At 40.1% G+C, this 24,761-nt stretch overlaps 1 protein-coding gene across 50 annotated transcripts in view; it reads left to right on the top strand.

Annotated features, from left to right (window-relative positions):
• The window catches only part of LOC6603964 (sodium channel protein para), a 56,909-nt gene extending 34,882 nt beyond the window's left edge, over nt 1-22,027 (top strand). For 34 of the 50 annotated variants that reach the window (XM_026990302.1, XM_026990315.1, XM_026990301.1 and 31 more), the window contains 10 exons: nt 519-926; nt 2,104-2,277; nt 6,452-6,574; nt 8,483-8,605; nt 9,637-9,831; nt 10,467-10,712; nt 13,315-13,585; nt 18,877-19,181; nt 20,972-21,727; nt 21,776-22,027. In XM_026990302.1, coding sequence (XP_026846103.1) covers nt 519-926; nt 2,104-2,277; nt 6,452-6,574; nt 8,483-8,605; nt 9,637-9,831; nt 10,467-10,712; nt 13,315-13,585; nt 18,877-19,181; nt 20,972-21,727; nt 21,776-22,027 — 2,853 coding nt within the window. Of the gene's footprint in view, nt 1-443; nt 927-2,103; nt 2,278-2,881; nt 3,005-6,451; nt 6,575-8,482; nt 8,606-9,636; nt 9,832-10,466; nt 10,713-13,314; nt 13,586-18,876; nt 19,182-20,971; nt 21,728-21,775 lie in introns of all 50 variants that reach the window. The other 16 variants (XM_026990275.1, XM_026990264.1, XM_026990266.1 and 13 more) reach the window with 4 other exon arrangements.
• Nucleotides 22,028-24,761: the final 2,734 nt, after the last annotated feature.

The raw sequence follows: 24,761 nt of genomic DNA, 5'->3' as shown, positions 1-24,761 counted from the left end.
ACTCCTCCCAAATGCCTGAATACCTGAATTCCTTATTATTATATACAAATAATTTTCGTAACGACAAGAAATTGATTTACATTATTTGTTCGTTTCTCTTTTTCGTTCATTAAATTGCCACCTTTTTTTCTTATAACACATAACTGTCAACATGTGTACCGTTATGTGTGTGTATTCCACAACCCAATCAATCGAAAAAACAAAAACAAAACAAAACAAATACCGAAACTAAACCAACAAATCCAAACAACAAACCAACGAACTAAACCAACCACTACCACCACCACCCAACTGAAACTGAAACACATGAACTGAAACCGTTGAGAAAAAATACAAAATAAATTATACTAAAATACAACAAAACAAAAACAAAAACCAAAAAAATACAAAAATATGTCAATATATATAAATATATATATATATATATAACTATAACTATACAGATGATTGGCAACTCAATTAACCACCAAGACAATAGACTGGAACACGAGCTAAACCATAGAGGTTTGTCCTTACAGGACGACGACACTGCCAGCATTAACTCATATGGTAGCCATAAGAATCGACCATTCAAGGACGAGAGCCACAAGGGCAGCGCCGAGACGATGGAGGGCGAGGAGAAGCGGGACGCCAGCAAGGAGGATTTAGGTCTCGACGAGGAGCTCGACGAGGAGGGCGAATTGGAGGAGGGCCCGCTCGACGGCGACATCATCATACATGCAACCGATGAGGATATACTCGACGAATATCCAGCTGATTGCTGCCCCGATTCGTACTATAAGAAATTTCCGATCTTAGCCGGTGATGATGACTCGCCATTCTGGCAAGGATGGGGCAATTTACGACTGAAAACTTTTCAATTAATTGAAAATAAATATTTTGAAACAGCTGTTATCACTATGATTTTAATGAGTAGCTTAGCTTTGGTAAGTCAACTACAACAACAAATTAATCAAAACCAACCAAAAAAAATAATATCAAAAATCTGAACAAAAAAAAGTATTTCAAAAAGAGAAAAGAATGACTATTGTTTGCCATTTAGAGATTGTTGCAAATTTCTGTCATTTGCTTTTTTACATGCTAAAAACGCAAATCGTAGCTTGCAACAGTTTTTCGAATCAGAATCAAAATCAGAAATCAGATCGATCCCATATTCAATTCAATTCAGTAAAAGTCAAGAAACAAAAAGAACAAACGAAAATGTAGTTAATCAAGCCTTGCTTAAACTTTACCAAAGTTGATTGCTTCATTTCCAACTCCTCTCCTAAAGAACTCTTTTGTTTGATCCCAGCGTTAGAACAGTTCAGCATAGTTTAGCCTAGACTTAAATACATTGGTTCGTAGTTTTATGTTTCCTCTGCTGATGGCAAAGGCAGAGGCCTCCGCCTTCAGCAGTTAACCCTCGAAATTTCTTTGTTTGATTTGTTTATTTGAAACTTTAGATCGAATCGAGTTGAGTTCTCCTCTTAGGCCTAGGCACACTCCAGTCAAACGGCCTGTGTCTCTGCCTAAGCTGGCAAAACTCCAGTTACAGCGTAGAACACTTTGTGTTAGACATAGCCATTGATATTATATAGACCTAGATGTAGACGCTTTGTGCGTATTATTTCAAGAATTTTGTCTTCAATTTCTTTGAAAATTTTTCTTTAATTGCGTTTGACTTTGATTTGTCCGTGAACAACGAAGAACAGACACCAACAAGTTGCCATTTTTCTTGCGCCCAAGAAGATCAGAAAAAAAAAAACGAAAAAAAAACAAACAAAATAATAGAAAAAAGAAAAAATATAAATTGTTATACAGTAAAGCAGTACAGTAAAGCTTTGACTGCCAGCAAAGTGGCAGCGTTGCAGCACTAACCATTCCAATAATCATTAATGTTATATATAGCTTCTTATACTGCTTCTAGATAATTGTTAAACACGTCTAATGTAACCTCATACTCCCCACACCCTCTATAATGCCAATGTAAATGTCAATGTATTTCTTTTATGAATATGCCAACTGTGAACTACGAATCTACTGAATCCGAATTCGCCTGATAATCGGTAACCGGTAACCGATACGATACGATACGATACGATACTCTCCACACACTCACAACAGGCATTAGAAGATGTACATCTGCCACAAAGACCCATACTGCAGGATATTTTATACTATATGGACAGAATATTTACGGTTATATTCTTCTTGGAAATGTTAATCAAGTGGTTGGCGCTCGGCTTCAAAGTGTACTTCACGAACGCGTGGTGCTGGCTCGATTTCGTCATTGTCATGGTAAGTCCAACGGTTACCCATGTAGCTCGATCTCCCTCTGCTTTCGACAATCTATCTCTCTTTTATGTTTTGAACGAACTTCAACTTCAACTCGAACTGTAACTGTAACTCGAACCCAATCACGGCTACCATCTCGAACTGAGAATCCGGGCTGAACTCACTTACATTTGACCATTTGACCCATTGACCAATTGACCATTTGACAATTGAGACGTAATTGAAACATTCTCGTACTCAAACTCTTGGACGCATTAAGAATTTTCAGTTCAGCCTCTACTATCCCCCTCAAACTGTGTGTGCTGCATAGGACAGTATAACAGTTTGTATCTGCCAATGTATATTCAGCTATAGATCCGATATAGAGCCCTGTATGATAAACCAGTAAACTGTAACAAAGAGTAACCCATGTACCATAGAATATAACAGCTATAGCATAGATAATCATGATAGCTTAGTTCGATAAGCCCCTACAGTACTTTATCATCCGTAGTCATACACAGCCCATGCCAAGACCATTTCCATTTCGATTTCGATTTCCATTCAATTTTGAGTTCCTATTTGAGTTTCCGAGTCGCTAAACCTCTGTCCTAATGTGGTCCTATAGCTGTCCCTAATTAATTTGGCTGCGGTGTGGTCCGGGGCCGACGATGTGCCCGCCTTCCGCTCGATGCGTACGCTGCGAGCCCTGCGACCGCTGCGAGCCGTTTCACGCTGGGAGGGCATGAAAGTAAGTAGAGTCCAAACGCATCCACATTATTCGCTGTCTGTCTCTGTCGCTGTCTCTGTCTCGATGGATATCTCTATCTCTCGCTCGCTCTCTCTATCTATCTCTCTCTCTCTCTCTCTCTGTCTCTCTCTCTCTGTGTTTTTCTCTGTAAAACTCTCTGTCACTTCCTCTCTGTTTCTCTCTGTCAAACAATTTCTCTCTCTGTGTGTATCGTGCTCATTCGCATTCTCTGTTGCTGTCGGTGTATACTGTATACTTCATATATTTGTAATACCTATGTATGTATGTATGCGCGAGTGTGCGGGCTAAATATGTATGTGTGCTAACTAACCTAATACTCGTACTACTTCCATTGAAATACATATGTAAATCTATATACCCGTATATACGTTAAATGTTGTTCGATCACCAAGCCAAACAAAAACCAAAAAAACCAATACCAAAGCTTACCTGCCCTTCTACTTATAATCCTAACTGCTATTGAACCTGTGCGGTTGCTACTGCTCTTGTCACTTTTCAACACTGGGTGTAATCAAAACTGTTATACAAACTTGCATACCCTTCGGAATGGCATGTCGCAATAACAACAGCAACAACCGCACACCTCTCCATGTACTATCACAACTCCGTTGGCCACTTGGCAAGTGCCTGCGAAATTCTCCCAGCCAAATATAATATTCGATTTAAATCATCTCCCATCCATGTCTGTGTATGTATGAAGGAGTGTATGAGTACAATATGGAGTCCTTTTCTTATACATACGCCGTCAACTGTCCGAACGGACATCTTTTACACTGTGCTTCGGGCAGTACCATGCTAACTGTTATACCGCCCAGTTCTGTACATTCCTTGTTCCATTTAAATGTTTACGTTAATCTACTCTATCATATCCATCTATATACATCTATAATACCCGTATCTAATTACATATTGTATGTATGTACCTACTGTTGCCTAATTGTAGCTTTAACTTTTTGAAGACAAGCGCAAAAGCTCCTTATCTGTGCATAACAGATGCTTTGTAGGCAGCTCAACAAGGCTTCTATATACATAGTAATACTCGTATACTCATACTCAAGTTGCTGCCATCGCGTGCTTCAGCTTTGTTACATATTTACATACATATGTACATATGTATCTACATACCGTAAATAATACTATAAGCTAGTCATTTAGGATCAGATCAGACGAGTAGGTTAGTCCTAGCCATAAAGTCGTATCATATCTACATATTTGTGTACCATACGTATTACCGTAACTAGAACTAAGAATACAACAACGAATATATATACATATATATATATACTCTTATCTGTTATACGAACAGGTGTACAAGTAGTTTGGTTCAAGAACTAGAGTTTAGCCATAGCTAGAGGTAGCTCTTGCTCCCCTCCTCTACCCCCCTACCCAATGATACCCAGCGTATTCTCCCAAGTTGATGTCCTTCCCTCCTAAGAATACCCGTACTATATCGTTGGATGTCTTACACTTAGGATAGTTAGATATCCCCATCTCCTCTAGCCCAGCCCCAGCCCCAGTCCAAGCTCCAGCTCCACAGCCCACATAAAGACACGAATTCTGAACCGGAAACGGATCACCCTTTCACCCAGCTCCACCGCCCCACCCCTCAAACTTAGCGGCACCGATATATATGTGTATAGACTATGCATATCCCTATATAATCGATAACCAAGTGAACTATCCGTGGCAAGGGCCACTGCAACTGCACTGCATTGTACAATACAACAAAAGAAACAACAAAATAAAACCTTCGCGACGCGTACGCGTCGTTAGTGTATAGAACCAATATCGTTTGCTCGTATATGTATATATATACTGTATATTGAACCAGTACCACAATCAGTACAATCAGAACAACCAGAACCGAACATCGAGTGCGATTGTCGCTCATACGCAGTGGTGGCAGTGTTTTACTTAAAAGTAAGCCGCAATCGACAGTCGCGTGGCACGTGCTTCGGACGTGTCCCGTCCCACTCCACACTCCCAAAATGATATCGCTTGGTCTGGGCTAACTCCGGGTTACTCAACCCACTTAAATCAATTCCAATTCTCCACAATACCCAATCGAGTCCGGCAGCAAAGTTTGAGCAAAAATGTGTCATTATAAAGACAAATCAAGAAGAAAATAATGAAAAACCGAAAGCCATTTCAATGAGAACCTAGTGATGAGGTCGCACGACTGCACAATGGACGGCTGGAGGTACATGCATGCGCCCAGTAAATTGTTGTGTCCTACCAGCCGCCCAAATCAAATCAGATCCAATCAGATCAACTTATTCGAATCAGGTTGTATATACATTTTAGTGCTATGCCAATCTACCGATCGCTGGCCGCACCTAGCCCTAGCCCACCATCTATAAGCAATCAGTAATCATTGATCGATCTTGCATCCGTCATCCCAGTCTCGTTCAGGGCGTGTGTATACCGAATTCGTCCATTGTGGAGTGCGGTGCGGCTGATGGTGCGAAATTAATGATCAATATCCGTAGGCAATGTTAGACAGAGCTCACCAGTCACCATTTGTGTGTGTGTCGTCCCCTCAGGCCCCCAAATGTGTCTAGTACTATTACTATTACTGTTACTATTACTGCTAGGTCCCCGATCCCGCTCAACCAACACAACTACTCGTATACCAAACCATGCCTCTGTCTTGTTGAGCCCCGCCCCCCTTACCCTCTCCGTTTGACGCTCCGCCTGGAGCAGTAAGCGTTCCATTAGAATTTTGGATTGAACCGAAACTACTTCCAGTACACAACATACTCTCGTACAACCAAATTAAACCAAATCCATGTACTCATATACTCGTGCTCGTATATGCATATGTATGTGTTAACCTGTTATGTGTCTATGTGTCTACGTCTACTACTACTACTACTGTATCTGTAACCACAACTATATATGTATTTGCCGGAAGATCTACACCTATCTACATACATATACAATAACTACTCGTATATAATACTATATCTTATATCGTACATTAGGCTATCATTAAGAACCCTAAGTCAGTACAGCTCAGAGGTAATGCAAGTAAGTTCTCCGTATACGTATACGTATCCGTATCCGCATCGGTATCCATAGGGCCCCAACCGACCTCAGCAGGGCCTGGCGTACCCCGCGTACCCTTCGAGCAGCAGATGAAACCCGTACGGAGTTCTTTTTAAAGCTTATTTCAGTTATTCAGTTAGACAGACAGACAGAACCATAAAACAACAACAACTAAAAAAGAACCCATCACCCAACAGAACAGAACAGAAATTCCTCAACAGAAACTACAGAAAATGCCCAAAAAGAACAGAAAACCAAAGAAGAACAGAGAGAAACGTTTTTATGCTTTATGTGAACTGATAATTTTGTTGAAAGATCTCTCTATCTATATATGCAACTCTGTTAAACTTGGCACTATTCGAACTATATCGAAACTAGGTATCGCTTATCAACTTCGTTGCTTCACTTGTTGGAGCTGGTGGTATTCAAGCCTTCAAGACTATGCGAACGTTAAGAGCACTGAGACCACTACGTGCCATGTCCCGTATGCAGGGCATGAGGGTACGTACTTTCCATACATAACCACCCACCAAATACCACAATACCAATACCAAATACCAAACAACCCACAAAACAAAACAAAACAAACAACCAAACAACCAACCAACAATTTCATCAATATCAGTATATCAGTATCAACCAATATCAGCATATCGTATATCGTAAATCGTATTTCAATCGATCTAACAGCGCGCCAACCAACCCAACTCTCATCAAAATTACTACTGGCAACTCTTTACGCTCGCCTCCTCGCTGTACTACCCCTAACCCCTCTCTACTCGTACTTACACTAGCCATTCATGCCACCAAACCAAACCAAACTAACAAAAAACACCTAAGAAACCAATTTATGTATTTAATGAAATTTCAACATACTAGCCCACTATGGACCCATAAATTCATAACTATCCGTACAAGTGCAGCAGTTGATTACATGTGTTTATCCATCAACTTTGATAGCTTTGATGCATCCGTTATCCGTTATCCGTAGTCCGTAGTCCGTAAAGCGTAATCGTAATTGATTGACTGATACTTACTTACTCAACTAACTTTTTTACTCCAACTCTCTATACTCGTACCTCTCTCATTATTCAGCCGAACATGAACACAAGCAAACTATTAGAGTTACTCTTAGCTATCGTTAATCGTAATCGTTACTCATAATTAGACAACAATTTTGCCTTGCCACATCTGCTCTCTTTCTCTCCTCTCTCTGTCTATCCATCACACAAGTTGCGTTTTTGCTCGCTCTCTTTCTGACTGTCTCTCTTCCCCTCTATGTCTCTCTCGTAATACTCATCGCTCGCTCTTAGTACTCGTACAATTGGCTCATCCGAAACTTAACCAATTCAACTCAGAAATTCGCTTTACATTCGCTTGATTCAACAATCAATCGAAACTCTTGCCTGACCAGCACCGTAGTGCATAGCCGATCGAATTTAGAACTAGCATTATCATACATATACAATATAATATACATCTATAATCTGCATCTCTTATACTGTACTGTACTGTACTGTAATGTACTGTAATGTACAACTGCGTGTACTTAATCATTCAACCATCAACATATTTAGTTTTTAGGTTAAGTTAATTTTTAGCTAAATTTCGACTTGATCTTGTGCTTGCTTGCACGCTGACAAATGTATCGTTATTTGTTATCGTTATCACCGCTACTATTACTGTTACTGTTACCGTTCTACCGTTCTAAACGATCTACTTTTACCGGTGTTAAGTGTTCTGCTAAATCTTCTGCTGTATAGACCTAACTCAGTGTTGAGCAACGCACGCTGCCTGTCACTAGTGTTTGTTAACCAAACCACCACCAACCACACCCACAAACACACCCACACACGCTTTCTGCACACACCACCGACACACAACCCGCTCTCATTCCATCCCGCCTTACCATCGTAATTACCATCGTAATTACTATGTGCCCGCTCTATAAATAACCAGGCTGCCATCCACCCACACACTCACACACACACACACACACCGCTCATCCATATATATATATAGATAAACATACATACATATACATACATGAGTCTAACATTCAATTTGAACTAAGTATTTAACTATATTTATATATCTATATTCAAAACTGACTAAATAACTCTCTGCATTTATTGTATTATATTCTATTCCCCTACCCACCGCCCTCACATCACCCACACACCCAACCAACTAACCAACTAACCAACCAACCAACCTCATCATGTATCCCAACAACAACTTCAACAACTACAACAACCAAAAACCCAACCAAAATCATCATCGACGTTGCCAACGACGACCAAATCGTGATCGGTTATATCAAAAATCAAAAAATCAACACACTGAAAAAAAAACATGCGAACAAAAATATCCAAAAAATAAAACAAAAACGCAAAATACCAAATTCAGGTCGTCGTTAATGCGCTGGTACAAGCTATACCGTCCATCTTCAATGTGCTATTGGTGTGTCTAATATTTTGGCTAATTTTTGCCATAATGGGTGTACAGCTTTTTGCTGGAAAATATTTTAAGGTACGTGCCAAACGTTTCAAACTAAAACCAGAAACAAAAACCAAAAAACCAAAAACCAGAAACCAGAAACCAGAAACCAAAACCAAATACCAAAACAAGATAATACGAAGACAAGCCAAGCCATAATGTGGAGGCAAAATGAATGCAAACTGTCAACGTGTGTGCTCATTTATCCTCTCTTGGCAATTGTGGCTCAAAATCCATATCAAATTCCAAGCAGCATTCAATAATTAGTAACTATCCAATTGAATAGAATCGAATCGAATCGAATCTCGAATGAAATGCGTATCTTTGCATCTATTTTTCGTAAATAGTTGAGTTTTAAACATGAATTGAAATGCAAAGTTCAAAGTTGACAAAACAAGAGTTTGTCGAACCGATCTACCAAGGGAGACCGACCTCCGAAGACAAACTCTTGCAGATTGTATATAATATCGAATCGAATTCATTCAGAATCAGAATCAGCTGCAGTTCCAGTATCAGAATCAGATTCAGCTTCAGCTTAGGCTACAGCATGAATATGTATATCAAAAACTATATAGCTATACGAGTATGCGACCATGCGAAAGTTGCTGCACTAAACAACTACCGTTTTCCTTAGTACACTCCCTAGTACTAGCCTTAGTCTACTCTTTGCCTTTTGCACAGAACCAAAAACAGAAAAAAAAACTAAAAACAGAGCAAAAGATCCCAGCCAAGCCAAGCAAATAAAAGCTTTGATCAACTAACTATCGTTTAGATCAAGAGGGCGAAGCCAAGCTAATTAGCTGCTCAAACACTGACACTCACACACCTAAAACCTAGTCAGCATTCTAGCTAGTGCCCTATACTATAACCGACTCTACCTATATATATTACTATATCTATCTATATACATATATATATATATATTATCCCGCATAACTGAAATACATTTTTCCATAATCAACTCAAATTAAAACAAACCCAACCTCATCGACGACCAATGAACCAACGAACCGATGACCCGATGAAACACCGAACGATTGCACCGATAAACCAACGATAAACAGTGCGAGGACATGAATGGCACGAAGCTCAGCCACGAGATCATACCAAATCGCAATGCCTGCGAGAGCGAGAACTACACGTGGGTGAATTCAGCAATGAATTTCGATCATGTAGGTAACGCGTATCTGTGCCTTTTCCAAGTGGCCACCTTCAAAGGCTGGATACAAATTATGAACGATGCTATCGATTCACGAGAGGTAATGTACACCCCTAACAGTTGACACCGTTCTCACACATAATCACACCTAAACACATGCGTAAATCGAACTGCATTAGTACTTGTCTATGCGCTTTGCCCACACACACACAAAAATACGAGTACCACACAAAGAAAGAACACACAAAACGCTGGAATAAAAAGTGCAGTGCAAATCCATAGTTCTAAATACATAATCAATATGTATACCGATAATGATATAATACCAAACTAATTCCGATCTATGATACTTTTTATTAATCAAACAATTTTATCTATATACTTTTTTTCTCTTTTTTATATATGATCAACCCTACAACTACAACTACAACTCAACGACACTCAAACACAAAACAACAACAACATCTACAACGAAACATGGGTACACCAAACACACCACCACTCCAACACAACTCCAACACAACTCCAACACAACTTCAACACAACTCCAACACAACTGCAACACTAAAAATGATCCATTCACCGAAACGAAATGAATCGAATCGAAATACCGAAACCCAACCAAACCAAACCAAACCGATGATGCCATGCCAAAAAAATTTGACACAAAAACCGAAACGAAACAAAATTCACCAACGATCGATCGCACTGGCAATCGCACATAATCGATAACAGGTGGACAAGCAGCCAATTCGTGAAACGAACATCTACATGTATTTATATTTCGTATTCTTCATCATATTTGGATCATTTTTCACACTCAATCTGTTCATTGGTGTTATCATTGATAATTTTAATGAGCAAAAGAAAAAAGCAGGTGGATCATTAGAAATGTTCATGACAGAAGATCAGAAAAAGTACTATAATGCTATGAAAAAGATGGGCTCTAAAAAACCATTAAAAGCCATTCCAAGACCAAGGGTAAGACAACAAGAAAAAAAAACCTCTTAATTCAATAATACAAAACTATTGCCAATAGGCAATCTAAAACAATAACAAATATGATCACTTCAAACCAACTAACAAGACATCACTTAGATGAAAATGAACTGTAAACAATCCCGAAAGGGTACCAAATCACATTCAAGCTCTTTCGAGCAATCGTCATGTGGTGTTCCGATTCTTCTTCAGTAGAAACCATCTCAAAGTTTTCTGTAAATTTTCACTATTCTCAAGAAGCTTCCATGAATTCCGTTTCTTAGACTTCCACCACTTGATGTTCTATAACTATAAACAAACTAAAGTTTCCTATAACTTTCTAGAAATATGTCAATTCATATGCCTAAAAATAAAAAAAAAAATAACAAACAAAAAAACAAATAACAAACAATAAAAAATGAATAAGAGAAAAGAATAGAGAAGCAAAGAATCAAGATTTCGATCGCGTAATCTGTGCCAATCGTATCCGAATTGTATATATAACATTTTGTATATATATGTAATCAACTTTTTTCTATGTTAAATTGTATTGAGAGAACACACAACTGTTCTACCAACCGCCATCCCACTGAGACAGTTTTACGTTCCCATATCACTGAACTTTGACCTAGACATTGATAAAAAATATCTTTGCAAACTGTACCACCAAGTTGGTTTAGAGATCAATTCAATTATGGACTGTAACTGTCATTCCGATTCATGGCGAGAATACGAATAACAGACTTCCTGCTTTTAAAGCATTGAAAATCAGTACAATTAGGTTAAAGTTTGATCTGGTATGAAAATTATGAATGAATCTAAAGCACCATGACTTTTTATATCAATGATAAGAACAAACCCAAGTCAGAGATTAATATTATGCCAAAACCCTGCCCCGATGGGTGCCGGACCCACATTCGAACATTGACAAGGACATATGTATGTACACCGGTATACCCGAATACCCATATAACCGTACAGCTGAAGAACAACGAATACCCTTGCAATCCGTTGAGTACACAATATGTACATACGTGCGTATGTATGTATGATAAAGGCCCCATCCCTAGCAATATTTTGTCAAGATAATGAATAATTAATGGATCTTTGACACATGAGAAACAAAAACGACAAGAAGCAGATGATAAAGTAGCACGAAAGTTGAGTCGCTGGAATAGCTGCAGTGGTGTGCATGACAGTAATAAGAAGTAGTGGCACGCTACTGTTGCCATTGAGTGACTCCTGAGTGCGAGGAACATGTTTCGCAACATACCGTTTTCTTAATCTCTACTCTAATACTTAATTTCCAATATCAACATTTAAGTATTGTGTCCGTTTGGTTCGTCTGTACTTAAACATTTTTATGTCTGCCATTTATCAGCTGGACGATCGATCAAATTTCAAATTCCAAAAGCAAAAGCAAAACTACAATCTCTATCTATATGTATATATCTATATGAATACTCCTCTCCCCCCTCCCCACTCTCAACACTTACTTAGATATGGCAACCAAATGCATGTTTCTTTACTACTTATACTGGATGTGCATATAGTGTACATCCTGGCACGTCTCTAACAATAGTATAAACTACTCTCTCTTTAAACTACTCTACTCTACTCTACTCTACCGTACTCTGGGCATGTTTAGTGTTAGTCACCGAACGATCGTATCGAAATGAGAGCAATGCGAAATGCGAAATGCGAAATGCAAGAAATGTTGAAAGAAAGCAAGAGACGACCACTGACTGCCGACGACCTACATATGTATTTACATATATATTTGTATGTACATATGTAATTGACAAACTGCACGTTCCCCACTCATTACGAATGATCTCTACTCTACTATACTTTACTCTACTCTACTCTACCTATATCTCTATCTACATACAATATCGCTCGTGTAGTGTACTCTATACTCTATACTCTTTCTATAGCCTTAACCAAACATAATCAACGCAATATGAATATCTTATTAGCACTTTGTGTCACTGTTAAACAATGTAACCTAATTGTTTTACCGTTCTACTGTTCTACCGTTCTACCGTTCTACTGTTCTACTGTTTACCCATATACGCCTACTCTGTACGTCTGCAGGTGCGCGGCGCAACGCTCCACAGAACCACACACCATGGAAAAAAGTTTGCAATTGGCACAGATCTACAAACGAAATGAAAATGAAATGAATGAACTAGAACTAGAACAACAACAAAACATACAATATAAATCAATAGAAAATATATACCTACTATGTATGTATGTATAATATATAACTAACTAAACCAATGCGATCTCTATCAACTGAATGATGATTTCCTATATAGTAATCGTGCATATAAAACTATTGTATAATGAATTTAGAAGCAAATAAGGACGATGATTAACCAAATGTACTTATACGAAACTCTTCTATTCCTTTTCTCTCTTCTCTTCAATGTGTTTTGTCGGTGTCCAACGATTGATTCTCCGTTCTTTTCCGTTTTCCGTTTATCGATTAATTATCGTTTCTATTTGTGTTCCTATTTCTGTTTCTGTTTCTGTTATGATTTCGATTTCGATTAATGATTTCGTGTTGTTCTTTGGTTGAATTCTTCTACCATTCCAGTGGCGTCCACAAGCAATAGTCTTTGAAATAGTAACCGATAAGAAATTCGATATAGTCATAATGTTATTCATTGGTCTGAACATGTTCACCATGACACTCGATCGTTACGATGCGTCGGACACGTACAACGCGGTCCTTGACTATCTCAATGCGATATTCGTAGTTATTTTCAGTTCCGAATGTCTATTAAAAATATTCGCTTTACGATATCACTATTTTATTGAGCCATGGAATTTATTTGATGTAGTAGTTGTCATTTTATCCATCTTAGGTAAGTAAAACCAAAAGCAAATTACAATTACCACCATACCCAAACCCAATTATCGAAACCCCCCTCTAGCTCCCCGGCCCTTAGCCAAAGTATGCAAATCGACCCCCCACCCATCCGACCCGAGTGCTCAAAACCAGAACCCAAACTAGTACCAAAATCTTTCAATTCAATTATCCAATTATCCCTCCCAATCAATCGAACGCTCTCTATGGGTACGCTCTATGGGTATCACTCTGTCTCTCTCTCCACACTCTCCATGCATACTTACATATGTGTGAGTGAAATTCTGTTTGATGTATACAAATATGTCTGTCCACTCTCTCTCTCTCTTTCTCTATATATATATATATATATATATTTGCATATACTATATATTTCTGTAATGTATGTACACACAGTACGCTCCTCTTTAAGCATACCTTTTGATAATTGTTACTAACTTGCTGTCGTATACGTAATGCGTAATTCCATTGTTCCATGTTGATTCGTAATTACTCGTACAATAAGCCCCACCACACCCAATAAGCTCCCCATAATAAATCCCATCCCAGCCAGTTTGTTGTGTACAAAATGTATGTATTGCGAGTGCTCATATAATGCAGTGGCCCCAATTCTCCTATATATTTGCATACATATGTATATATATATATATATAAATATATTTATATACTACATATGTATGTAAAGGGTGCTACGATCACTGTATGAGCAGCTCAATGTTGTTGTGCTTAACGTATTCCAAAATGATGTTTTTCTTTCTGTTTTCGCTTTTGATGCTCTTGCCGTTTGTACAGTTAGCGGAAAGTGTTATACAATTACTTGTCTGTAGTAATACTGTTCTACAGTTGCCATTTGGCTGTATAAATCGTTTTCACTTGATTGATGTATGTATGCCTGATTGTGGTATAACTTTTATATAACTGTTCAACAGCTGTTATATAAACGTTATGCAACTGTTTAATGCAGTATTTTGATAACTTGTACATATATAATAAAACAGTTATACAACTGTTATACAGCATTCATTCATGCCAGCTAACGATGCAAACGTGCAAGCCATCGCATATTCAAAAATCAATATTATTATTTTCGTTGTTGTTATTGTTGCCAAATTTGTGTGTAAAATTAGTAAATCGATGTCTATATTTTTTGATTTAAGTTTGAATTTAAAAGTAAGCCTCAAATGTTGAACTATTGGTGTTGATTTGACTGTACAAGTACTTAAACCCCTCTGTAATTGTTGTCGTTGTGTTGCTGGCGTTAAATTCTAAATATTCTAAATATTCAATTATAAATTATAAATCCAACATATTTCATTTTGTTTTTAAATCAATCTCAATCAATTTTAAGAACGGCCGGATTTAAATGCGTGCGAAAATTATGATTTTACTGCAACTTTTCAATATGATAAATCTTGAACAAAAATCGATGTATCATTTGTTTGTTAGGCAACCGTTTTATTTTGTTAATTCCATCCTTAAAACCGTATTTAAGAGCTTAAAATTGAGCATACGTAAGCACAAAAAGAACTAACAAATGGAAGAGCAGGTTCCCCCTCAATCGAATCACACTCAACTAAACTTGGGAATTGGCTATTGGAGCAAACAACAGGAGACCAGAAACCAGTACCAGTACCAGTACCACTACCAGTAGAAGTAGCTGAAACTATACAAAAGATGGCTTAAAATATGCTTTACTACATTGACAACTGCAACAGAGAGCTTCCTTTTTATCCAGCATTTTATTGAAGAATTTGCTAAGCATAAAAAGGATGCTTCTGATTATTCTGCTGCTATCCGGAATGTTTCCACAAATCGAATTGTGCCCAAAAAAATATTTTGTCCAGCGAACAGACAATATCCCCGGGCCGCAAAACAAACACCCCTAAAACCAAACCCAGAACCAAACCCAAGTCAGAACCAGAGCCGGTGCAGAGCCCGTGCTGTCATTTTTTTCCTTAAAACTTTATCGTTTCAATTTTGGAAATACTAAGTATTGTGTGAGAGGAGCTTCCAGTAAACCCTTACTATTTAAGAGCTGCGAAATCCTACTGTTGCTTTTGCTTCCGTTTACGTACTCGTATATCATATGTTACTATGAGACTCACCCGCCCCAAACCTGTTCTCGATCGCACACTTTCCAAACATCTAAAAACAAAAACCAAAACAAAAATGCTTTCAACTTTTTGAGCGCCTAAATGTTTGCTTCATTATTTGGCTTCGATGTTAAGGCAGACGCGCAGAGTGATATCCGCATCGAATAATTTAATACACGCTTCCAGGCAATCCTGAAAACAATCCACAAGACAAGCAAATCAAGAAGAGTTTGAACGGATCTTAATGAACAATACTACGCTTTTGTAAATGCATATTTCATAAATAACAAAATAACATGAATAACAATAACAAAATCTATAATAATTTTTAAAAACTTGCTAAAGACACACACACTTACCACACTTACCACACTTACTACACACACACACACACACACACACACGAAATGGCTTGCACAAAACGCATAAAAAATATGAAATGAAAGAACAAATGAAACCAAACGAAACGAAACGAAACGAAAGTTAAGAAAAGAAATAAAAAGAAAAAGAAAAGAAAATTCAAACAAACAAACGAAGAGGAGAAAAATATACAAAAGATTCAATCAGAGTTAGGTGTCAATGGGCATTCCACAAAACTCTGTGCGATTGTCGGTTGCATAACTCTGTGCGCTAGCTGCCCGGTATCCCATCCCAGCAATACGATCCCCACGATCGGCATAGATACGCATAGTACAATGGTACGAGAGTGATTATAATTATCTAATATTATGAGGGCGGGGCCCCAGCCAGCACAACGGCCATGCGGACTGTCTTAGCGTGCAGCATCCGGCAAGGCCGCTGGACTGGAGCCGGGCCCCCAAGGTCCGGACCCCGACGGCCGCAACCCGAACCTAGAACCAAGAGCTCCCAGCCCCTCGATAGTGTGTAGCCCCTAGCCGGAGGGTTCCGCCAGTTGTCCATCAAATTATCCGAAAGAGATTTAATCATGTGGGGGATGCCGCGGCACTAGCCTGAATCTTCTTAATGGTTTTGGTCCAATCTACGATGGAGATTATGTACTTTACTATGAACGTAGTAAAAAGCATATAAATGTGTATAATATGTATAACCAAATAACTATCCCCACAGCTGATCCCTAGTGCGGGACTTTTACCCCACCACCCCACCAACCACACCCCACCCCTCTCTTCCAATCTCTCTCTATATATAGCTCTTCTTTTATCCTCTCTCTCTCTCTCTCTCTCTCTCTCTCTGTTTAAATACTAATAAGAAGCTTCAATTTTGTATACTTCTAAAATTATTATTTTACCGATCCTAACTTTGATCGCTGTTAATTCGCTCTGCCCCCCGCCCGCCCTTAGGTATAGGAAAAGTCCTGCAAATAGTTCGTTCGTAACCCCACCAGCCCCGCCCAGAACCGATTCCCGCTCATATCATGCTAGAGCGCATTTCGTTTTCATCAAAACAAATGAAAAAAAGAAACTAAAAATACAACCAATGAACATTTTGATTGGCCTCCGATGGGCGGCGAACGAACTTTGCAGTCGTGATAGTATTTGGCACTTTTAAAATATGCTGCGGATTATCGCTTAAGAAAAATAATGTAATTGTATCGAGCCAGCATAACAAAAAGAACCAAAAAAAAAAAACACACAAATTTTATAGGGATAACTTTTTTTGACTAAAGAAAAGCTATGTTTTACCGCTGTCGCTGTTGCTGCTTAATCTACGCCAACGCCAAAGCCAACGCCAACGCCTGCTCCTGCGCCAACTGCTAGCCAACAGCCCAAAGGATATCGACTACCGAGCGTTGCTGCTTTCTCTGTTTAACCATTTCTCGTTAATCATTAACCGTTAACCGTTTACCTTTTACCGTTTACTGCCGTTTATCGTTATTTAACAAACTTAACATTAATTACATATTAATCTTCTAAGCGTTTTTCGTTTTCCGTTTGAATTTTGAATAACTTTTGAGTTGAATTTTTGGGTTGTCTGTTCAGTTCCGTAATGCTTCTGTTCTCCAATCGATTCAGGCCAGCTGTGTACTCTCTTTATCCCATAGCTGTATATCTAAACCGTTCATCTATATTGCGTTAACTGTACCTACTTGTGCTACTCCTAACTGTTACCCGTATATGTATATGTACTTATGCCGTAATTGTAATTTAACTGTACATTTGTGTGTGTATTTTTCAGTTGTATGTGTTGTGTATCCTGCTATTAATATTGTATGTATATATCTTGTATATTCGTGTGTGTACTTTGTATATTTGATGATCCCTCGGGATCCTTTTTTTGGCCGACTTGCTGATATCAATTCGATTGGATATCGACTGTGACTTATTTCGGTCGCTGAATTTTGTATCTGATCTGCGGCTTACTTTCTAATCTTTCTTCTTTAATATTTGATCTTCGATCATTGATCCCTTTTTCAGTTATCTTTGATCTGGGATCTTTGACATTTGGCCTTTGATCCATTCACCTCAATCTTGGATCTTAGCAAGTTCATATGAGATCTTTTGGTCTTTGATCCTTCTCTTAGATATCCTGATTCTAGTTCCTTCTACTTTGATCTCCAATCTTTGAGCTATTTACTTCGATCCAAGATCTTAGCCATTTCATCAGGGATCTTTTGATCTTGGCTATTCGATCGCAGATACTTTTTTCGTCTACGGTCTTTAACCGCAGATATGGGATCACTTCTCTTTTTGGAGAGGTTCCGTTTTTTTGTTCGGCCTGCTTACGTTTTTGTATCAACTGTACTTGTACCATAATTGCATCACTTGGTCACACTGTACTTATGTATCTGTATCTGTTGCCGTTATATTTTCGTGTGTATTTGCGCGTATATGTATGTTTTTACTAACGTTGGTGGTAATTGGAGGAGCGAAGAGTGTCGACAACCTAATGCTTTCCATATTTCAGCTATGTTAAATGTGTTTTCTCTTGATTCGGCACACCCTCGCCCTCGCCCACGCCCACGCCCACGCCCTTGAGTGCGTCATTGTTGTGTGGAATCATTCGTGATTGCCAGAGCCCGTTTAATGTAGCCGTCCCTATCCCGAGATCTCCTAGTCCCAGTCTGTCTCTCTAGCCAATGACTGAAGTCTGAACTCTGAACCATTTGATTTCTCACCATCAACTAACTCTCTTCACACCCCTCCACACCTGCTGCTGCGTTTTTTTGCTGCGTTTGCACCGATGATGATGATGATGATGATAATGATGATCGCAGGTCTCGTACTTAGCGATATTATCGAGAAATACTTCGTATCGCCGACACTGCTCCGAGTGGTGCGCGTGGCCAAAGTGGGACGCGTACTGCGTCTGGTGAAGGGCGCCAAGGGTATACGAACGCTGCTGTTCGCCCTGGCCATGTCGCTGCCGGCGCTGTTCAACATCTGCCTGCTGCTGTTCCTGGTCATGTTCATCTTCGCGATCTTCGGCATGTCGTTCTTCATGCATGTGAAGGAGAAGAGCGGCATCAACGACGTCTACAACTTCAAGACGTTCGGACAGAGCATGATCCTGCTCTTTCAGGTAAGACCACCAACCACAATTCCGTTAACGGTTTATGTTGTCTATTGTTGTTGTCGTTGGGTGATGTTGCCACGACCCCACACTGAATCCACACCCATTTCACACAACCTGTGAAAAAACAACGGTGGCTCACGGATGACGGATCGGCGGCTAACGATCGGCGGCTATCGATAGAGAGCCACCGATCGATACCAATCCGGTGCAAAGCACATTACGACACGGAACCGGAACCGGAACTGCTGTCCGTGACCGCTATTTTCAGTTCAGTGGCAACATCACAATGTTGATTGAAGCTACGGTAGTTGTTGGTAAAAGCTAAATTAGTGCGATTTTTTGATTAACCCCCGATTATTTTATCGATTTTTTCATTTATCTGCCTATCTGTCTGTTCATCGTTTTTGGTTTTAACTTTGTTTAAGTGTTCACTCGGTCTAAAAAGTACGCAAATGTTTCAAACGATTTGTTCACTTTTTTCTGCTGGGATGGCATTAGTTTGCAGCAATCCGAAACGATAATACGATTATCCGATGCTTCAATGCCATCCAGCACCGATTGGAAAGTTGAAAAGCTTCCTCTTATTTTTGCCCCTTTTTTGAACAATTTGATTTCCGAGTATCTGCTTCTCTGTAAATGCATAATTTTTTGTAAATTGTACAAAAAACAAATCTAATTCAGCTCTTTCAACAAACACCAAACAAATGTTGAGCTTTCCTCATGAGACCCCAGCTAAATGCGAACCGAAAGAATGAAAATAATGGATCGTCACATGAGATCCAAAACTCGAGATCTGAGAACGGCCTTCGAGCTCGTTCTCCTCGCTAAGGAACACGAAACTTACGCAACTATCTCCCCCCTCCCCACAAATCCAATCCAATTAATACATCTCTCTAACTATCTTTTCACCCGGCTGTATCTGTCCCCTGTCCTCCAACCCTCTCACTCATTCTGTCTCTCTGTTGGAGCCCTGGAGCTCCTTGAGCTCTTTTTTCATGAGCATATGCTTTGATTCATTTGAGTCGGCCAAGGCAATCATCGGGCAGGAGAAGCCGCTAACAGCCTCGGCTCCAGGCTGTATAGGTATCCACCATAGTTTCCATTTCACTGAAGCATTGAGCTTCCGATATGAGTATCCCTCCGACCCAGGCCTTGGCCCAGGCCCTGCCAGGCACATGCCCGAAACAGTTTAGAGCCGTTTAGAGAGCCAACATTGTACCTCAACTGTATATGCTAAATACACACCCAATGTATGATTACCAACTATTTATACATGTACTAACTATATACGTATGCCATAACTAGTTTGCTTAACCAAGTGATCCATTACCTAACTGAATTTGACTAATGACTCTTCTTGTATTGTATCTTCTGTCTTAAACTTCTCTTTCACTGCCCACACAACCAACCAACCAACCAACCAACCAACCAACCAACCAACCAACCAACCAACCAACACATAAAACACACACACGAACGACGACCTGACGACCTGTATCGATATACAAAAATCGATATATCGAACAAAAACCATCACCAAACCAACCGCACAACTGCCGTGCTACCATTCCCACTCCCACTCCTCCGTTCCCATCTGATCCTTCAATGCGTTGCGCTCCCCCCTCCGTAACCGAATACACAACCAAATCCGTATACGTATCCGCATCCGCATCCGTATCCGCATCCGAATTCGATTTCAAATCGATAACTCTTGTATCTCTTGTATATCCGTATCCGTATCCAACTCAACTTCCCCATTCCGCATTCGCGTTCACGCACGCACGCACACCTGGCAGATGTCTACCTCAGCCGGTTGGGATGGTGTACTCGACGCCATTATCAATGAGGAAGCATGCGATCCACCCGACAACGACAAAGGCTATCCGGGCAATTGTGGTTCAGCGACCGTTGGAATAACGTTTCTCCTCTCATACCTAGTTATAAGCTTTTTGATAGTTATTAATATGTACATTGCTGTCATTCTCGAGAACTATAGTCAGGCCACCGAGGATGTGCAGGAGGGTCTCACCGACGACGATTACGATATGTACTACGAGATCTGGCAACAGTTCGACCCGGAGGGCACCCAGTACATACGATACGACCAGCTGTCCGAGTTCCTCGACGTGCTGGAGCCTCCGCTCCAGATCCACAAGCCCAACAAGTACAAAATCATATCGATGGACATACCCATCTGTCGCGGTGACCTCATGTACTGTGTGGACATACTGGACGCACTGACCAAAGACTTTTTCGCGCGCAAAGGCAATCCCATTGAGGAGACGGGCGAGATCGGCGAGATCGCCGCCAGGCCGGACACCGAGGGCTACGAGCCCGTCTCCTCCACCCTCTGGCGCCAGCGGGAGGAGTACTGTGCCCGCCTCATTCAACATGCCTGGCGCAAGCATAAAACGCGCGCCGAGGGCGGTGGTGCACCGTCCGACGCAGAAGGCGGCCCCGAGGATGGCGACGGTGGCGGTGATGCGGGTGATCTGGATGATCCAGATGCTGCAGCCGATGCAGCACCCACTGGCCCCCATGATGGGGCGGCGGCACTCGATCCCGAGAACGATCCATCGGGCGCTGCGGCGGCCCCACAGCCAGCCGGCGACGGCGGCGAGGGACCGGAAGGAGGAGCAACAGCCGATCCGCACGAGAGCAATGTAAATAGTCCGACGATGGACGGCGCCGCGGCGACGGCGGCGGGTAGCCCGGGCGCAGGGAGCGCCGGCAGCACCGGCCGACAGACGGCCGTCCTCGTGGAGAGTGATGGGTTTGTGACCAAAAACGGGCACAAGGTTGTAATACACTCGCGTTCGCCGAGCATAACGTCGCGCACGGCGGATGTCTGAGCCAGGCCTCGCCCCCCCCTCCAAGATGCACGCGAGTATTAGGTGCAGTGCAATGGTGGCGCAACAACAACACCAACAACATCATGTGCCACTTGCAACTGCAACTGCAACAACAGCAACAGGAAGAAAAATAAGAAGAAGAACAACAACAGCATCAACAACAACAACAACAACAACAACAGTGAGCTAACAACAACAAGCATAATTTTCTGCTATAAAAAGTGCAACAACAACAAGAAAACACCAACAAACATCAGCTAAAATTTGAGTTCCATCAGTTCCGAGTCAACAACCAACAGCAACCAACAACAACCAACAACCCAAACAACAATCATATTTAAGCTAAACCAAAATGTCTAAATATTTTGTAAGCAGCTCGTAGTAATTCATTAGATTAGAGGCAATTTCCCCCTAAAAAACCAACAAAAACCACAAATCAAATACTTATAACCCCATTGGCCCAAGTAGAACCGAAGAAGAATCCAACCAAAAAATTACAAAAATGACAAAAATAAGAATGGAAATGAACACCAAACAAGCATACCACATAAGTTAACACAGACCCAGAATATATAATATAGTATATAGTACCCATTCCCATTCCGATTCCCATAGAACCGAGAGGCGAACAATCTCTAAGGACTGTTTTTGCTGGTAGGAGGAAATAGTACTGCGAAAGCACTCTGGAGAAGATCGATTTCACTTTCTATCCAAAACAAATTTCACACGCTTGATTTAACTGACGGAAAAAACAAAACCCATAAAAACAAGTATGAAGAACAGAGCCAGTAAAGAGTATGAGTGACATGTGCAGGAGGAGTAATACGCAGCAGAAGAAGAAAAATATAGAAGCAGTAGGAAACATTTCTCCAACAACCACAACAACAACCCCCCCTTCCACACAAAAGCAACGTTTTAAGTAACCAAAGTACATCCATGAACTTTGTTGACTAATTCTAATGAGAGAGGACACCAAATTACCTACATAACTGCATAGTTTGTATTATACATTTTATCCAATTAACGAAAAACCAAATGAATTAAACCAAACGGGATTAAATCAAAAGCAAAAGCGAAACACCCAAAGGAAAAACAACAACTAGTAGAGTTCAAATAAAGAAGAAAACACCAAATGAAGAAAATTAAAGAAACAACAACCGCCTGAACTGCCATCAAAAGCAATACAAAATAAAACAAAAACAAATACGAATACGAATATGTAGCGACAAAAAGTAGAACCAACAAAAAAAACACACACACCCACATAGACGCAGAAGCAGAAACAGAAACAGAGAGTATAAGAGAGAGTTGACATTTCGCGGCGCCGATAGAAACAGCACTGAAACGCAACACAGCGCAACGCGATCGTTCGCCTATCGATAACACATTTCGTTTGCAGTTCGGTTACAGCGGAGCGGATAACTATCGCCCAATAATCGGTAGGACAGTTGCATAGGCAGGCGTAGCGGCAATTAGCAAAGAAAATCACAAAAGTTTAAAGCATACATCTCACACACAAGCCACACACAGATACATACACCAACAGCCCACCCACCCACATCACTCACACAGAAATGCATACATATACATACATACACATACACATACGAATATACAAATGTGGAAAGCAGAAGACAAGTTGGCATTGCTGCATTGTTGAGGTTATGTCCAGCACACACACACCCACTGACACTCACACACACGCATACTGACACACAACAAGAACAATACCAATGAAAATCTTGGAGTTGGGGCGCATGGAGCCAATGGAAGTGGAAGAAAACCAAACCGTAGAAAAAAAACCCAAATACTGTGAAATTCAGATTTGAGTAACGAACAAAAACATAAACAAAAACAATGAAGGAGCAAGTGTATGGAAAACACGTAGTGGAGGATCAAAGGATCCTTAAAAGTGCTTGAAACGAAACGAAAAATACCAGGTGGAACAGAACAGAGTTGTATGTGAAAGTAAATGAAAGTTAGGACCCACCTCCGTCTGGGGATGGAAGGAACAAAGTGAGCAAAAAGTGTATACAAAACACGGGACAAAGCACACAAAAACCAAAACAAAAAACAATAATTGAAATGCAAAAACTGAATAAAACAAATGTTAAGAGGTTTTAATTTCAATGTGCTCTATTTTTCACATTCTTCTTCTTTTTTACTTCCTAATCTACAAGTAAACGAACGAAAATCGTAAAAAAAAAAAACAAGAAAAAACAAAACGAAAAACGAACAACAAAAAGCGAAATTAAAACAAAATCAAAGCCAGTAAATACCAAACGAAAATATATATTATGTGTAATTGTAACATAACTAATTTAAATACAATACGATTACGATATTGAATTCAAACAAAGTTTTAGCCCCGAAACTTCAGTGGCATGGCATTCGCATTTGCAATCTCATTCGCTTCCCCTATTTCCCCTTTCGTGTTATTTGCCACACACCGCGGCACAGCAATCAATTGGAGGAAGGAAAATCTAAACCAAACCAAAAACAAAAACCGAAAAGCCAAAAACCAAACGAACCAAACGATACAGTAGGAAATGTACCCTTCATTTGCGCCAAATTATGCCAAGCTAAGCTTTGTTTGAATCAGCTGCTTTACCGCCTTTGGTTTTTTTGGTTTCTCTCTCTCTCTCTGTCTCGTTTTATTTACTAGCCATGCCTTTTTGCTCCTGTTCTGTATTTAGTTCTCTATTAACAAGCAAGCGATAGGCGATTTCGATTG

This window comes from Drosophila persimilis, unplaced genomic scaffold, assembly GCF_003286085.1.
Source record: "Drosophila persimilis strain 14011-0111.01,24,50 unplaced genomic scaffold, DperRS2 tig00000579-arrow-pilon, whole genome shotgun sequence".
NCBI lineage: Eukaryota > Metazoa > Arthropoda > Insecta > Diptera > Drosophilidae > Drosophila > Drosophila persimilis.
Note: the sequence above shows the minus strand (reverse complement) of the source record. Positions and strands in the feature narration are given on the sequence as shown.